At 38.6% G+C, this 19,120-nt stretch overlaps 1 protein-coding gene across 1 annotated transcript in view; it reads right to left on the minus strand.

Annotated features, from left to right (window-relative positions):
* Positions 1-409: 409 nt before the first annotated feature.
* ATP8B4 (ATPase phospholipid transporting 8B4 (putative)) overlaps positions 410-19,120 on the minus strand; it is a 261,101-nt gene continuing 242,390 nt past the window's right edge. The window contains exons 25-28 of the mRNA XM_032174818.2: positions 18,687-18,932; positions 8,453-8,591; positions 4,338-4,468; positions 410-2,638 (exon numbers count right to left, since the gene is read on the minus strand). Coding sequence (XP_032030709.1) covers positions 2,357-2,638; positions 4,338-4,468; positions 8,453-8,591; positions 18,687-18,932 — 798 coding nt within the window. The 3' untranslated portion in view covers positions 410-2,356. The remainder of the gene's footprint in view (positions 2,639-4,337; positions 4,469-8,452; positions 8,592-18,686; positions 18,933-19,120) is intronic.

A 19,120-nucleotide genomic window follows, 5' to 3' on the forward strand; every position in this document is an offset into this window, starting at 1 on the left:
TATTATTCCCCAGTGCCCCCACCATCACCACCCACCTCTCATCACTTTTCATCTTCAGGTTCAAAATAATCCCTGGCACTTATAATTGAATGATCTCGGAATGGGTGTGTGAGTTTACTTGGATCTCATGGGGCCAAAGTAAGCTGATAATATGTTTCTCTCACAATCATCCACACTATTTGTTTATAAACAGCCTTATTTAATTTAAATTGGACTTGCAAAATTGGACCATTTCTAATCTTTCCTATTCCTTACATGTTGGTCCAATTGTTTCATTTTATTCTTGACTCCGATTCTAAGAATGAGTACATTTTCCTCAGCATGTAAAGGAGAGAAAAAAATACCCATGGACCAATGTAACAAAAATCTCCCCAATGAATTTCCCATAAAGAAGAGATAAAACATCAAGTACCAATAGTGCCAAAACATTTACTGAAAGTTTTCAAATCTTGCAAAAATATTACAAAAAGTGAGCAAATGTGGTGAAACTAATGACAAATTAGACATTGAAAACCAACATCTGGTTAAGTGTAGGCAGGCATGTAAGGGAAAGAGAACGTCCATAGGCAGTTACTATGGTAAAGGACTGCATTTGACTCTTTTACACATATTATTTCATTTGATCCCATTTAGGAAAAATTATCCCAGACTTGGAAATTTAGGTTTTAAAAAATTGTGACCTATAAATATCACATTAGCTCATTATCCATCAAACTCACTCAAGTGTCACTTGACTCTCTTGGGAAATGTAACTTTGTCTGACCAAGAATTTAATAGGGACCAGATTAAGGACTCTGTAGAATTAGAAGTTGATTTGTAGAAAACTATCAAGACATGATGCTTTGTTTTTGCTTTCTGGTAGAGAAATGTACCTCCACAGTTATAATTTTATTTCCATGTAGGACCTTAACCAGTTTTATATCTTTCTGGCAATTTCATGTTATCAAAGCCTTCCCCACTGACTATTTAAATTCCAGTTTTTTCATATTCTCTTCCAATTGCTCTGTTATACTGATGTTGAGTTAACTGGAACTTAACTCATCTGTTTATGAAATAATTATGTTTTTAATAATTTCAGAGTTTGTGCTTTGACAATCATCAACCAACCACATGAGGTAGGTAGTATGTCCTCATTTTACAGAGGAAGAAACTGAGTCTCAGAAGGCACATTATCGTCCAAGTTTATAGAGGTAAGAAGTGACAGAACTGAGGTTTTCACACAAATATGCCCGAATCACTTTACGGAAAACACACTGATGATTCACATGTGGACTGAAAACTCGAGATGCAACATCTCCAAAAAAACCACCTTACCTACATATGTTTACTACATGTTTGAATTATAAACATGACAGCTGAGTATCAAAAGCAACTAACTTTAAACGATCTAAACTTGAGTTTTTAAATACTAATTAAAATAAGTATTTATTAATTTGCTTCAATTCTGAAGCTTTAAAAATTGGAAATGTTGAAAATATTTGCCCATAGACTATATGGAATATTATCATTAAAGTGTGACATTCCAATGCTTTGCTGATTCCATTAATGGTCTGGATGATGCTCAGCAAATTACTACTGAGGTTGTTAGAGAAGCCATTGGAAAGTATTTAGAATACTTAGTGGCGAGCCTCTCTGACATTTCATAAGCATGTCCTTACATGACACAGACTGAGAGCTTTTTGAATAAATTTCATCAAATTACCAGCCTATCCTGCTGCAAAGATGTTCAGTCTCCTTTGTCCCTAGACTGGTATGAAAATGAGAAACACAAGCACACTTTTGTATTCTTCAGGCATGAAAGCCATTTGTTGTCCTGGCTGAACAGACAGGTAGATATCAAGACTAAAGAGTGACATGCAACTCAGTCTGAAAGCAACATAGTACACACTTTAAATTTTAAAAGTATACCTTGGGAAAGGCTGATCTCACAGATACATGTTTATCTGTCAATAGGCATGCTTTTCAGCTTGGATATATACCTTTAAAATGCACCCTTTTATCCACCTGAGGATCCATTCAGTGAATATGCAGCTTACAAAAGTTTTTCTCCATAAATAAGATTCTAAAGTTCAGGTCAATTGGTATCTAGGTTGATTAAAAAAAAAAAAAAATCTGTACTTGTAACAGTGAGTGTTTTATCCACCAAATCACAAACTAGACAGTGACCCTCTGGCCTGGTTTTCCACAGCGCACACTCCTGTTTGATGGGCACTGGCAGTTATCTGCCACAGATTTAAGTTAAGTGAGGCAATCTGCCTGCCCCACCTCTTGCCTCAAATCTCAAACTCTGGAGCCAGCAGAATTTCAGCTCCACCTGAAGTGAAAAGATAACTATGTGGTTTAAATTCATATTGACTCACAGTTTCACTGTTTTATCCTGGCTAAAGCTGCTCACTGTGTCTGTGGTTTTCTTACATAAATTTTCAATCCAGCTAGTGCTATTATAATGTGTCTTTTCCAGCCCTGATGTTGGGGGTGGATTTTTAGCTCGCATATTTTTTCCAGATGTGATAAGCTCTCCGTAGCCCTCCTGGTGAGCAAAAGCATATCCAGACCTTCTTGAGCTTGACCTGCGGGTCCGAGGCCTTCGGCTACTTGGAGGCCTTGCCTTCTTTTGAGCCCTCTGCCACCAGCGGATCTGGAGAGAAACAGACCCAAAGTGAGACTGATGCATCCAAATGATAGACTCCAGGCAGTGGCCGACTTTGTAAAGTGAAAGCCTTTTTTTTTAAGTAAAAACAACATTGCAAAAGGAAGTTTTAAATCTAAAAACTAAGAAATTTTCCACCCAAAAGATAACACTGGGGGCACTGGTCCATTTTTATCTCTATCGAGACACTATTAAGTAATTAAGAAATATCAGACAAATTTCATTACTGTCTCTCATATATCTTCAGTGTATATGAGCATACTTTTGTATAGAAAGATTTTCTAACACGCACCGCCCAAAGTCAGCATAATAATTTGTAATTTCATTCTCCCAAAACAGCCTTTTTCCTCTTTTAGAGGTTCTCTTGATCCAGCAGTTGTCAGTAACTGGACTAGAAGAAAATTCAGAAAATGAGTCAGAAATATTCAATTCTTGTGGTAGCTAAACGTATCATGAGACTTCCAGGGTTTTTATTTATTTTAGGTTTGTATGACCTTTCTAAATGTTCCATATTATGTGAGTAGGTTTCCCACAACTCTTTCCTTTCCCTGTAAAGCTAAGGAGAAAAAGACCTCAGGTTTGTTGTAAGCGACCTTGTTCTCTGGTTTGGCAAATCACTTGGATTCTGACTTTTGTGTTAGGAGAAAACGATCAAGCAGAACATCACGATCGAACTCATTGGACAAACAAGCACACCCTTCCTTCCTTAACTCATCCGCCATTTTCTGGGTTTATGTTAGAATGCGCTTGGAGAACCAAAGAGGGAGGACAGATATGACAAGGGACTCTGAATTTTTCCAGAAGGAATCTTTTTACACTTTGGTCCCAAAATGTCAGAGACATCATGATTAAAAAAGTGTGTGTATATCTATCTATCTAATCTATCTAATCCATCCATCTAGCTATCTATCTATCTATCTACCTACCTACCTACCTACCTACCTCAGTCTCTCTCAGCGTCACTGGCCTGGTCCCACTCACCACAGCAGCATGTTCCCCCTTCTCATGACATGGCTATGAATGTTTGTCTCCCTTTCTTTCTCCTTTTAACACTTTATCTGAGTTCTGACCTAAATTGACATTGTCCTACTTACTCCTCTTCCCATGAAATTCTGAAATATGTTCTGTTAATTCTCCAGTTAAGGAATTTCTATAACCTGTTCTTCCTATTTTCATTCCAAGTTTACTAATCTACCCAGCATGCTGCTCTTCCCCTTCTTAATCTGTTCAGAAGGTAACATCTCACCCATGTTTCTGAATCTGCTACTGGATTTCCACAAAAATATTGAGCCCCTTTGACTCATACCATGCTTGTCTCTCTTTTATTGTGCTTGTACTTGCCCTCAAATCAGTATCTTTTCCTATAGCTTGCCTTTCCCTTGGAAAAATTGTCCAAAATGATGCCTGTGATCTTCTTTTTAAGTCATCTTTTTAAAATACCCAGTTTAACTTGTAATTTATGACTCCCCATCCACATTTAGTATAGATGCCTCTCTTCATGGCACTAAGGACTAGTACATTCAAGATGTGGGAAGTCCCATCTATTCTGATGTGATCTCATGCACCAGTAGGTGTTTGCTTGTGACAATTTCATTAGCCCATCTCTGGGCTTCCAATAAGGCAGAAAAGGACACCATTTCAAGAGCCAAAAACCAGCCTTCAAGTATTCATCAGCACTGTGACATACCTGATCACTCAGGGTTGGGTATAAATCCACCTTCAAAAATCTGAATGCCACCACTGGCATAACCGAAGCCACTGTTGTTAAGAGAATTACAAGCCAGATGCACTTCTGGGTCAGGGAATGTCTTGCATTACCTATCATTAAAGAAAATATACACTGTGGTTACAAGTAGGACTGAATTATTAATTAATAGGTTCTTTGTTCCTACAAGATCCTTTTTTTTTTTTTTTTTTTTTGAGACGGAGTCTTGCTCTGTCTCCCAGGCTGGTGGAATGCAGTGGTGCGATCTTGGCTCACTGCAAGCTCCGCCTTCTGAGTTCACGCCATTCTTCTGCCTCAGCCTCCTGAGTAGCTGGGACTACAGGTGCCCGCCACCACACCCAGCTAATTTTTTTTGTATTTTTAGTAGAGACAGGGTTTCACCATGTTAGCCAGGATGGTCTCGATCTCCTGACCTCATGATCTGCCTGCCTCGGCCTCCCAAAGTGCTAGGATTACAGGCGTGAGCCACTGCACCTGGCCAAGATCTCTTTTCTATGGTGAGATTTGGATCACCTAATGTCACCATGATGATAAGAAGGCAGAAGTGCTAAGATCACCCTCAGGAACTGCTTAGTGGCCTGATCACTTAGAGATTACCAGCCTGAGCCAAGCATTCTCTCACCCAGGCTCAGTCTAATATCACTCACGGAGCACAATTCTCTCTTCCAGCCTCAAGATCTTGTGGTTACAAAGCAGCCATTATTTTTAAAAGGCACATTTACCCTTTACCCTTGAGGACTCTTGAATTAAAACTATCATATCAAAACTACACAAAAAATGTTCCAGATGCAGGTACAATCTCAAATAATGATCGCATCGATTGGCCTGTCATAAAAGGGGAGCTTTATCTACTGCAGGACCAACCTTTTAAATTCCAGGCAATGGCCCGAGAAAACCTGCCTCAGAGGGACTTGTTATTTCTCTATTGTTCACTTGGTTATGAAGTCCTCAAAGTTCCAAGGTCAAGAAGGCTCCTGGGTTTGTGAAAAGAGCATTCCCTCACCAGGAGACTGTTGATGCCGCCATCCAACATGCTAGGGCAATAGGACAGTGAAACTCATTTCCAAGTCTGAAGCCAGTTTCCCTACTTTTTACTCACACCCCACATACCCCATTGTGGGGTTTAAACAAGGCAATACGGGTCAGTAAGACAGGCAGACAAGCTCCACGGGAAGACGCCAACCCTGCTTATATCACCAAAATAAACTTTTGTCCCTGTTCATTTTCTAGAGATTCGTCATCATACCCCCAATTATCCAGGTCCCCTATCCCAGTATTCAAATGTTACCAACATTCAAATGCGCTTTGGGTATGAGGGCTTGGCTACTGAATGGTATGTCTGCTTTTTCTGGCTTTAGAGAGAGGAATCTGCCTACCCAAGAGCAGCTGATTCCAGTTGCCTTCAGCCATGGGCAGAAACAAACTTGACTCAATAAATTAAATGTCTCTTTGAGCTCCTTGAAGCTTGGTACCCTCAGGCATGGCTGGGAAAACAAGCTTCACTTTGAAACCACACTCCTGTTTGCTGCTAGCTACTAAGGGAAAAAAAAAATTTTCCTGAAACCCCAATGTTGATCTAACTTTTAAAAAATTTCATTGGAGCTCAGTAATTAGTTACTGAAATGGCTTGTGCTTAGCTGGAAAGAGTGGTCCCTGCACAAATTACTTTCTCCAGTTGAGGCATTCTAGTCTCATTATGCATCACAGTGCTCTCTTAGGACTGGAAATCTTCTAGTCAATACACTGAACTTTTCGTTTTGGCAAACGATCTTAAAAAAATAAAACAAAAATAGTTTTGGTGTCTTTGTTTCCCAATATGCTTATTCTTACTCATGACCAACATGTCTCTACAGAGTTGGAATCTTTTGGTAAACAAAGTATTACCAGTACATATTAAGTAAGAGTGGTGCAACTTAAAGATTCCCATTTACATGTAGGAAAAGGCAAAAGGTGAAGAACATTTTTAAATGTATGCGTGAATTTAAATTGAATTACAATTTCAGGTGCCTTTGCATCAATGTGGATTTGTAACCTTACTAACCTTATAATCCTGTTTTAGTCCTTGTGGTCTTATTTTGCTTTCTACATACATTAGTCCAAGAATTTACTTCCTCAATTAGTGGATACAAATCTCACTCTTGCCTGATTAAGTTCAAGAATGCTGGTCACTGCGCATCTCTCTTTTCCAGTTTGTTTAGATGAACTCGGTTAGCAGCTTATTTCACACACACTAGAGATTTCAAAACCTCTGAGAAAGTATATTAATATCCCTCTTTTATAAAGCTCAGTGGCCTTTGCTGGGAATCATTTTGAAATGTGGAGTGCAATGATGGTATACCCTATACATAGACCAGAGGTATACTCTTTGTAGAATAATAGAATCTTTTTTAAGGGATTTTAGAGGGTCCTTTGCTACTCATCTGATGTTCAAATTCCTCTGCAATGTTCCCACCAGTAATCAAGCCACATTTGCATGAATAATAATCACCATCATCATAGTTAACATTTATTTTAAAAGTACTATGTACTAGGATACATGCTAAGTGCTTTATATGTATTATTTCATTTAATCCTCATAAATTTTCCATGAAAATAGGCTTATTAATATCCTCAGTTTATAAGTGAAGACATTAATACATAGTATAATATTGTGAGCTGTATGTTTGGTCTTTTTCTCTGTTTTCTGGCATAGATTTAAAACTCCTTGAAATCCTCAGTGATATGTGTCTTTTTGTTTGTTAATGAGTTGACTGATGGCTAGAAGTCCCTAGGTAGCTTCAGGATGGGGGCTGGTCATCAGAAAGACTAAGGTAGGATTAGAGGGTTGGGAGTTTCAGCCCCAGCCTCTAATCTCCTGGAAGGGAAGAGGGACTGAAGGTTAAGTTGATCACCAATGGCCAATGACTTTATCAGTCATGCCTATATAAAAAAAATGCCTTCATAACAGCCTTAAAGAACAGGGTTCAAAGAGTTCCTAGATAGCTGAACATGTAGAGGTTCCTGGAGGGCAGCATGCCTGGAAAGGGCATGGAAGCTCCACGCCCCTTCCTCCACACATTGCTCTATGCATCTCTTTATCTGTATCCTTTGTAATATCCTTTATAGTAAACCAGTAAATGTAAGTGTCTCCCTGAGTTCTTTGAGCCACTCTAGAAATTAATCAAACCCAGGGAGGGGGTTGGGGGGAATCCCAATTTATAGCCAGCTGGTCAAAAGTAGAGGTAAAACATCCTGTGGCTTGCTACTAGCATTGGAAGTGTGGGGGCAGTCATGTGGAACTTAGCCCTCAACTTGTAGGATCTGACACTACCTCCAAGTAGATATTGTCGGAATTGAATTGGAGAACATCCAGCTGGGGTCCTCTGCAGAAACACCTCATTGGTTGTTTGTGGGAAGAAATCCCCACTTCTTGGTGACCAGAGGTCACAGAAGTCATCTGTGTTGCTTGCTGCGTGAGAGTATAGGAGAAACTGAGTTTTGTTTATTCCTATATATTCTTGCATGAAAAGAAGAAACTTGCCCAAAGTCACACAGCTTGTTAAGTGGCGCAGCTGGCGCTTGAACCCTGACTAACTACAAAGACTACTCCTCATGCCACTTATGGATTAATGTCCAGGAATTTTTAGAAGGGTCTAAATTATACATTGTTTCATTCTTATCTAAATGCAAATAAGTTTTATGGGTGAATTTTGGCAGATGTTGGTGATAATGTGGCATAAAAGGAGAGTCTAGTATTTCTTTTTCTTCTCTCTACCATATATGAGCATTTGACAGGTCTTCAGGTAGCCCTAATGTATGTGCTATGCCCCTCATTTGCAAAGAGACAGCCTACTACATGTAAGCTGTTGAGAACCTGTAAGCTATTGTGAGTGATTCTTCTGCATCCAGTAGAGACAGCAGAAACTGAGCTTTTAGAGCCACTTTTAAACTCGGAAGCCTTCAAATGCCTGGCTCAATCAATTTCTGGACAATGGATCACTAATCATCCCCAGCTCTACCTAACACAAAAAATAAATTATAAGACAAGTAAACAGCAGCATGACACTAGGTTCCACTTGTCAACATGACTCACTTACCAACAAATGGAAACTGGTTTGGGAAGATGCCAAAGATGCCATTACTGTGCATTGTAAATAAAATGGAGAAATAAATGGCAATGCTCCCCCAGATGAAGACGTGATTAATGAAAGTCCAGTAACTGGTATCCAAGGCTATCTGTAAATAAAATCAAATGCAAACAGGAGGTCTTTGAGGATCAAAAGAGCATCATTTTACCTCGTGATGTTTCCCCAAGAACTGCTCTGTGGCAGGAAGGTTGCACCTGCCTAGTTGCCAAGCCAACCACGGGCATCCCCATTTTCTGAACACACACAGGGGACTGATCTGACTTCATATTTCTGGTAGAAAATTGACTTTAGAGCTTCTATACACAAGCCATTATATCTGCCAAGGTCGAGTCAGAATCAGGAGGTAAGATGTTAAACATGTTAAACTTCTTTTAAGTGAGAAATATGAAAGCATAATGGCTTATAATTTTTAAGTTACTTTCCAAATGTCTCTCAAAACTTTTCTATTGGAAAAAAATTCTTTCTGTAACGGGCAAGTGCAACATTTTATACTCTGTAAGTAAATTTTCACAATACCATTTTTACACATGCATGATCTTTTTTACACCAATATCCCAACTCATTTTGATGATCCTTTCTCTTCAATTACTCAACTTATAACCAAGAAAATTCTTCAGCCTTATTTTGGCATAAAATTCAGAAACTGGGATTCACGATGGCCTGGAAGCATGGTCACGAGCTCTTCTTCCTTCTAGTAACTTGTTGCAGCAGCTCAGCTAGAAGAGTGGTCTGCTATTGGAGAATCAAGGACGCCACTGGTAACTATGAACACTTGAGTTCTTCAGAGAACAAAAAAGTAGGTTCTGGTATCATTATTTGCATCTCATAGTTCCCAAGTGATCCAGGTCCAAAGTGAAGGTTTGTATTTCTACTAGTTTGTTGCAAGACTAAAGATTTCTCATCTGTCTGAGGGGGCCCTACTTGCTTAGTAAATAGATCCCTCTCAACATGCTGAGACATACTTTCTCTTCCCACTTGTCCCTTAAAATGTTTCCCCATTAAAATGATGCTGGCAGCCTTCGATGTGGACTACAGGGTTTATAAAAGTACAGCCTTTCCTCCCCTCAGGAGGTCTGAAAACAGCCCTGCCATCTATGCCTCAGCAAAGACATGCCCGCTTTCCAGTTCATTTGGCTGCCAAGACATTTCACCAAAATCTCCAACTTTTTACCTTCCACCACCTGTTAGTTTAACACTCTCAAGAGACAACGATAGCCTGATCTGTGTGGGTAAGAGTAGGCAAAGAAAAATTACAACCCATTTAAAAGGATTCAGCTGAAAAAGCAAGAATAGGTGGCTCCTATTGAAGCAGAACTAATAGAAGAGACAGACAAGCACGATAACAACAACAAAATATAATAAGACCCCGTAAGGAGATGCAATTAGGTCACAGAAAAAAATCTGAAAGAAAAACACACTATTTCTGAATTTAAAAATTCAACAGCAAAACCAAAGAATAGTCAATGAATTGAACAAAACAATACAAATAATACCTCTCTCACAATAGAGAACAAAGCCTTGGAGACATGGAAACCATTTGCAAAAAGATATGAGACATGAATAGCAAATTCATAGATCCCAGATCTATGACTCCAATATACAAATAATGGCATTTTAGAAGGAGAAAAAGGAATAAATAATAGAAAAGTAACAACCAAAGAAATCACAGCAGAAAACTGCTCTGTGATAACAAATAGCATAGATTTTCAGATTGAGAGGGTCCTTTAGGTCCTATCCAAAGTAATGAAAGAAGATTCTGGTGACACAATCTTTTATACAGAGAAGGAAAAATAATCAACCTAACATCAAACTATCACAGTGAAACTGTGAAACAACACAAAACTGTTGAAACAACAGCTATATAGTGAAGCAACGACAAAGCTCCTAAAGAAAAAGACTGACCCAAGGATCTTATGCTCATCCAATATATCATGTAAATGTAAAGGCAAAGACAGAAAACACTGAGCTAAAAAGTATAACATCTCAATATCCTTTCTGAATAAATTACTCAAGGATATTTCTGCAGTGAAATAAAAATTAAAACTGTACAAAGACCTCAAAATAACAGAAGACAGGTCATAAAAATAGTGGTGAGCAATGATTCTTGTAAATGTATAGTTAGTTCTAGATGAGTAATAATGTATGAGGGGCAGTATTAATTTGGAAAAAAAATGGGAATAGTCAGCAAATATGTTACAGGAGGAGCATTTAATAACATCCTGGAATTAAATTCTAAATAATTAACATGTAAGAGTTGGGGATGGGAGTAAGGACAAAGAAGGGTAAGTAAGATAATAACATTGCCAAAACTGTTTAACGGAAGACGCATAAGGAAAGGTTTAGAACAAGATAGTGAAACATTTGATGACGGATAGAATTTCATATTATCTGGGGAATTCCATTCTGCCAATATGGAAATATATATATTTAAATAACTATGAAAATAAAGAGAAATCACTAGTAAAATAAGAATATAATAGTAAAACTTGTAAATTATTCATTAGAAATGGGATTTTGTTGTTGTTGTTGTTGAGATGGAGTCTCGCTCTTGTAGCCAATGGTGTGCTCTTGGCTCATGGCGACCTCCGCCTCCTGGGTTCAAGCGATTCTCCTGCCTCAGCCTCCTAAGTAGCTGGGACTACAGGAAGGCGCCACCATGCCTGGCTAATTTTTTTGTATTTTTAGTAGAGACAGGGTTTCACCATGTTGGCCAGGCTGGTCTTGAACGCCGAACCTCAGGTAATCTACCCGCCTTGGCCTCACAAAGTGCTAGGATTACAGGCGTGAGCCACTGAGCCTGGTCAGAAATCGGATATTTCAAAACCATAATTAATGCATACAAGTATGAAAAAGTAAAAAAAAAAAAAACAAATTGAAAAGCAGAATTAAAAGTAATCATAAAATAATATTAACATAGCATGATAAAATAGAAGTTATCGCAATAAAAATGAGTAGCTTAAACATTCTTATCAAGGAAGACTAATAGAATGAGACAAATAAATGGAAATTAAGAAATTGGCCCAGATTATGTATCAGGCAAATGTAAACTAAAAAAAGGAAGAGAAGAAAACATATAAAAATATAAAACTTAAGAATCGTTTATTATGAAAAAAGATAAAAGCTACAAAGAAAAATTTAAGAATCAGAAACCATGATGTGACAAATATATAGCTTAAATTATAAGAGGTAAAAATCTCTTTGAAGCACAAGGAAAACTTAATAGGAATCATAATCATAACGGCAAACTTTAATATGATTTTCTCAGCATTTGACAGACATGATGGCAAAGGTGATGGTTCTTCTGGAAGTCTATGGCCAACCTTTTGGCAGCCCGTCCCCAGTGTGATGACAGCCAAGCTGTAAGGTATAATAACAGCAGTGTTTCCACTGAAGCTACCTAATATGTTTTAATAAACCTCTTTTTTTGGCTTAAATTTTTAAAGTGTCTGTCATTTGGAACTACTGTCTTTTTGGGAAAGTATTATGGCAATATTTATGAAAATTTTAAATGCACATACTCTCTGACCCAGCAATGAAAACAGCAAAATACCATTCTTTATCCAGCAGATTGGTAAAAATTAGGGGTTCTAAGCCCAGAAGTCTCATTTCTAGGAATTTATCTGACAGTATATAAAATATATGTACTAATATATGCATTGTAGCATTGCTTCAATAGCAAAAACCATATAGAAACATCTTGTATGTTTATCAATAGATGATAAATAATTATACATTCATATTATGAATTTCTGTGCAGCTATTAAAACAATTAAGATAGATCTGAATGTGTTGATTTGGAAAGCTGACCAGAATATCTAGTTAAGCAAGAGAAGCATATTACAGAACAATATACATAATTATTATCCCCTTTTGTTAAATATGTGTGTATGCGTCGTCTCAAAAGTACAGAAAATGTATGGAAGGATTTCAGCTACGGTCATTATCATAGTAGTTAAAGAAGGGAAGGAAAGGAAGATGGTTCATTTTATTTTAAACACTTTTGTACCCTTTGAAATGTTTAAAAGAGCATTTTATAATTCAAATAATTGAAAAATACTTTTTTAAAAAAACAATAGAGACTACTTAAATTTGGCCTGTAGCATCAGCAGGACATAAGATTTATAACTGTAATTACAGACCATGGAAATTTCATGGGGTTGTTGCCACAATGAAAAGTCAAGCTTAAACAGTGAGGAAAGGATATTAATGCTGCTGTCAAAGTGAGCTTATTCACAGAATTCCTGAAAGTTATTATTCTATATATTAAAGACTACAGTTTGTGATTGAAGCCAAAATTGCCTAGCATCCACGGTTACAAACATTTACACACTGGGGTCTACGAACTCTATGGTAAAACAGACATTTTCAGGGCTTCCTAGAAATAAAAACAAGTGGTAATCTTTGCCAAAGAATCAGACTAAAATGACAGAAACTGGGAGTCTCTATGTTCCTCAAGTTGAAACTCTGCCATTGAAAGAAACATCTACGTGCTTGCCATCTATTAACAGTTTGTCTCCCGTGTTAGCCAAGGGTGATACTGGTATCCTAGGTATTCCCACATGAGTGAGAGAGGTGGGGACCGCAAATTCCCTGTACTTACTATGTGACTGGGGAGGCCCACAGCTTCTACTTATCTTTACAAAGAAGGGAGGTTCACATAGCTTTGGAGCTGGGCATGTGGAGTCAGAAGACCTCTGTTCAAATCCTGGCCTACCACTTTTTGTATGACTTGGAATATAACAATCTTCTCGCTCAGTCTGTTTTCTCAGTGGTGGTAATAGTACTTACATTTCATATGACCATAAAGATAATTAAATGAGATAATGGAATTATCCCAGTATCTGGCACAGTATCCAGTGTTTCCTTTATGCTCAGTGTAAGGTTTGTTCTCATATTGCTTGAAATTTTTTTTTTTTTTTTTTGAGACGGAGTCTCGCTCTGTCGCCCAGGCTGGAGTGCAGCGTTGCAATCTCCGCTCGCTGCAAGCTCCGCCTCCCGGGTTCACGCCATTCTCCTGCCTCAGCCTCCCGAGTAGCTGGGACTACAGGCGCCTGCCACCACGCCGGAGAATTTTTTGTATTTTTAGTAGAGACGGGGTTTCACCGTGTTAGTCAAGATGGTCTCGATCTCCTGACCTCGTGATCCACCCGCCTCGGCCTTCCAAAGTGCTGGGATTACAGGCGTGAGCCACCACGCCCGGCTGAAAATTTTGTGTTTTAACCAGTCTCACTGTAGACTTTGTTCCAGATAACACTGGAATTAGACAGAACTGGATTCTCCTGGCTCTGGGACTTACTGTGTGACCTCAGGCAAGTCATTTAACCTCTCTGAACTTTATCTATAAAAGCGGCCCATAATATTTACTGCATAATGGCATCATAAGGAGTAAGTATAATGCATGGTATCCCTCATGGTGGTGATGACGATACAGGTCTCTTACAGCTGCCATCAAGGACAGGCCTGCTTTGGTCATCTAGGTTAAGACAGAGTTGAGGGATAGGTGGGTAACACAACCAAATTATTTTCACTTCCTTTGCTCAATTTTAACCTCTTTCCTCATATCCCTTTGCCCCTATATTCTTTCAACAAGTGTGCATTTGTGTGTAGCACTGTGGTTTCCATTAGGAATGCAGTGGCAAACAAAGCATGCCAGACACTGGAAGCCTCACTCATTCTGCTTCTAGGCCACCATTTCTAGCCTGGATCTTTTCTACCTCATCCTCCTGTCCAGAAAGTTATCCTCAATCTCCTAGCTGTTTTAGGACCTCAAGCACTCAGAATTAGTGGTGGGAGTAGGAGTGGGAATGAGGGCAGGGAGAAATTAGGTAGGGGAGAAAACAATGGGCTGGGAGTATGTGGATAAGGTATAGGGAACTTCAACCCTGTAACATGGCAAAGTGATCCCAGCCACTGAGGGGTGACAAGCAGCACCACCTCTTTTAAAGTACATGACTTTCTGTCTGCATTGCAATGATGAGGATTACATTCCACTGCTTCCCAACTATGCCTAACTACCCAAAGCCCAGTAATAATTGTGCTGTAGGAAATGCTTGCCTCAAATCTTTAACAGAATAATCACAGATGCCTTTATTAAAGAACATCGACTTGGGAAATCAGACTGTTGGATCTTAGTGCTAAACCTGCAATGTTGTCACTGTGTGATCTTGGGCAAATCCCTTATACCTTTGGGGCCCCTATTATAGCAATTTTATTTAAAATTTTACCTCCTACAGTTTTAACATATAACCACTAATTCTTTGATACTCCTTCCTCGAGGAGGTAAAAGTTAATTCTCCTTCTCCTGAATGTAGGTTGGACTCAGCGACTTACTTTTAGGGACTAGAGTATGGAAAGGGAGATATAGTCAGCTTACAGTGGAGAAACCTGAAAAACATCATTGTAACCAAGTAGCCAAGATGAGCGTCACCTGTATAAATCATGTCGCCATCATGTGCTCCCTGATAGATGAGACAAGAACACATCACTCTTTGTGATTCTTTCCCCAAATCCACAACCTCAGTCTATTCCTAAGAAAAAACATCAGAAAACCCAAACTGAAAAACATTCTACAAAATGCCTGGTGACCAGTCTTCAAAAGTGTCAAGGCCATGAAAGACAAGCAAAGACTATAGAACTGTCAGAGATGGGAGGAGACTAAGGAACATGACCACTAAGTTCAGTGTGGGATCCTGGATTGGCTCCTAGAAGAGAAAAGGGTAATTAATGGAAAAACTGGAGAAATCTGAATCAAATCTGTAGCTCAGTTAATAGTATTATACCAATGCCAATTTCATAGTTTTAACAAATGCACCATGGTGAGGTAAGCTGTTAATATTATCATCAGAGAAAAGCCAGGTGAGGGTATGCAGGCACTGTCTTTGCAGTATCTGCAACTCTTCTACAAATTAAAAATTATTCCAAAATTAAAAGTTTTTTAAAGAAATTATTTCTGTTTGAACAAGATGCATTCGTTATTTCCCAGGCAACAAAAGGTTATCCATTTTTTAATTATAAAATAATTCAAAGTAATACTCTAAATCAGTGAAGGGCTGCTGAGAAGGGTAATTTGCACCCTTCAGCTGAAAATGGTACAATCTATTTGGAAAGCCATTTGGCGATATGTGTCAAGTGCCTTAAACTTCCTTCTGTCTTCTAGCCCGGAATTCCCACCTTTAGGCAGATAACCTTAGAAAATAACTAGAGGATCATGCTGAGAATTATGTACTACACGAAACTTTGCCATTGTATAATTTGCCATAGTGAAATGTAGAAGCAATCTAACAGCAACATGGTTGAATAAATTATGGCACATTCATATGGTGGAATACTACAGCCATTAAAAGGGATATTTCAAAGAATATTTTATAAATAAGATAAATGCTTGTGACACAAAGTTAAATGGAAAAATAAGACATAAAATTATATATATCTATATATATATAAAATCTGATTGCCATTTTTTTCATGCTAACCCTGATTTGTGATTACGTGTGAATTTCAATTTTTGCCTGCATTTTTATGCTTTTCCTGAATTTCCTGCAATGTATTCCTTTTATAATAAGATTAAAAGGATTTTGCGTTTTCAGGGCAGAGGCTCCACAGGTACATACATGGCCTAAGTTTCTGCCTGGCTGCAGGAGGTGTGGCGACCGCAGCATCCCACCTTCTGAGGCCATGCAGTACTTGACTCTCCCTGCACTGCCTTGCTTTTGAAGGCATCTAAAATCTCTCACTTTTCCCCATACCACATTTCACAGCTGGGTCATTCTGCTGGACTCAGCACAGGAGGACCCTCTCTCAGACTGGTTGGAAACTTTGGGCATATTTGAAAACTGTCAACACAATTTATAAACGCATCGGTTATAATGATTCTTTCCTAGGAACTTGACGCACCCAGATGAACTCTCTTATTATGTCAGGATCCGTAGCAGGAGAATTTGCTCTCAACATCACCCTCACTGATTCAATACTCAAGAAATATCCACTGTGTGTCACACTAACAGGTGATGTGCTCAGCTCTGGGTATACAGTGATTAACAGGACACTTCCACTGCCTTCATGAAGGTTACACTCTAGGAGGTAGAAAGACATTAAACGAGGGAACACACAACTAAATTTGTACTTACAAGGGGAGATGACAACTATGAGATAAAATAACTGATTTCTATTCCACTAGAGAAAATAAAGGGGCCTTAGTTTAAACGGATCAAGGGAGACCCCTCTGAAGAAATGACATGTGAGGGAAACTGAGGGAAGAATGTTCCAGGCAGGAAAGAGCAAAGCCATAAGGCAAGCAAGAGACTGGTGAATTCCAGGAGCGGAACAAAAGCCAGTGTGGCTGGGGCATAGTGAGTAATGGGATTGGAGGGATGGCTAGGACCACTATTGTCCTTGAGGAGATGGAAGGCAGAGAATAGATTTTGAAGAGACAAATGGCCATTAAGGTCTGAAGCAAATGGATTTGGATTTCCTCTTGCAAAACATCCTGAATGAGGAGCTGATGGTTACTTTGAGCCTAAGTGTGAATCCTCTCTGAAAAAGCACAGATATCATTCTATATCATTCTTATAAAACTTGGATAATTAAGGGTTAGACATTTCAAAAGTTTATTTTAAAAACTTCAAGCGACGAGAAGTCACTTGAAGCTTTTAAAATAAACTTTTGAAGTTCTGTAATTTTTTTGTGACTAAACAATGTTTTTAAAATGTGAGTTTGTGGGCTCTCAACTTGTGAGAAAGTAGAAATGTAATTTCAACATTCAACTGGAATAAGAACTATGTTTTATGAGAAAAACAGCTTCTAAACATAAAGTTAATATAAAAACATGGCACTGGCACTACTGTAATAGCATGTAAAAAAAATTATGGGCAAGCAAAAAAAAGAGAAAAAGATGCATGGGCATAACAGCAGGCTTTTTCTAAAATTAGAAAGGTTAAGTTAACCAAAAATTGTAGGGTTAATTGTGAACACCAGTTTCACACACACACACACACACACATGCACATACACATGCACACACACATACACACAAACATTTAATGCTTGTTACATGTCATACCTACAATGACTCTTCCAGGTAATTTATTACCCTTACTTATAAACAGATCATGTTAACAGGACAGTATGAAGACTGTTTTCTATTTGCTGCTTCTTCAGAGAGTGGCCTTTTATTTCAGTTACTTCCTTTCAAATAATCTCTCGGAGTACCCAAGGAACAGGTCTGAGCCAGAGGTGAATCAGCTGTTACCACTAAAAAGACGTCCCTGTACACCCCACCACTGTCCTCTCTACGGAAGGAGAATCCAGAGAATTGGAAATGTACCCTCATGACAAAGAGAAGATCACCTAATTATTAAGTTTGCTCAGTAATCAAAAGACAACAAAATAAAACAGAGGTCACATAGCTTGCTGTACCTACTCGGAGCTACAGATAGTAATAGAGGAAAAGTTTTTCTAACTATGTGTGGTGATACACGCCTATAATCTCAGCCACTTGGGAGGCCAAGGTGAGCAATTACTTAAGCCCAGGAGTTCCAGACAAGCTTGGGCAACACAGCAAGGCCTCCTCTCAAGAAATAAAAATAAAAGTTTTTGTGAACTCTAACTCAGTATCTAATGGCATTGACCACCATTCACATTAAAAAGGAAATAGAGACACAACTCAAGATGGAAGAAGGCCAGTGGAGCCTCAAAAAATCATCCCCACCAGAAGGGCTCCTCTGAGTGTGAGATTCGGATATGCCACAGATATAGCATTGAACCTCTTGAATAACTCCATAGAAATGTATTGCCAAACAAATTGTAGATCTCACTTTAAAACCTGGCAGTTATTAAGTCTTAAAGAAATCATGGGAAAGTTTCTCTGTTATTGGAAATTTTTTTTCTTCAAATACAAGAAGGAAATAATAGTATAATCATTTCTCTTTACATACAATGCACAACCCAAAGAAGTGAGACATTGTGAGGTTTCCACTAACATGGATGTTACAGACACCTAATGCTAATTCTCCCCAGTAATTTATGTTAAAGCTTCCTGTTTTCATCTCAAAATGTGTACTTAAAAGGAAAACCCCAGTATTCCTTTAGGATTATTTCCCCCCAACAAGTAGACAAAATCAATCAACAATGAAATAGTACAAGTTGTAAACCCATCAAGTTAAGGTGCTTACACCAACAGCGTTACCTGCACACTGACCACAATGACCAAAGACGTGGCCATGGTAACTGCAAAGGACTGGTAGTCAGCAATATGTTGCCCGTCTTCTCCAGCCACGTTGTAAAAGGCCCCATAGGGAATGAAGAAAAGGACTAATGAGGTGTAGATTCCATGCAACACGCAAATGAAAAATTTACGCTTGTTAAAAAGCAGATTCAGCTGTCCCGGTTCGTAGAGCTGGGGACAGTCCACGCTGTTCCGGTCACTCACATCCTGTAAACAGAGTGTAATTTCAGTGGAGAAGGATTAAAAAGAGTCAGAAAGGCCTTGTAGTCCCTATCTTCAGAAATAGCAAATGCCTGTTTAAACATGTCCTAATATGCACCACTCACTGGGCCAGAACAGGACATTATCTTGTTTGTATTCCCACAGTAAACCAGAAGATAATAAAATGATCTCTG

The sequence above is a fragment of the Hylobates moloch genome, unplaced genomic scaffold (assembly GCF_009828535.3).
Source record: "Hylobates moloch isolate HMO894 unplaced genomic scaffold, HMol_V3 SCAFFOLD_14, whole genome shotgun sequence".
NCBI classification, from domain to species: Eukaryota; Metazoa; Chordata; class Mammalia; order Primates; family Hylobatidae; genus Hylobates; species Hylobates moloch.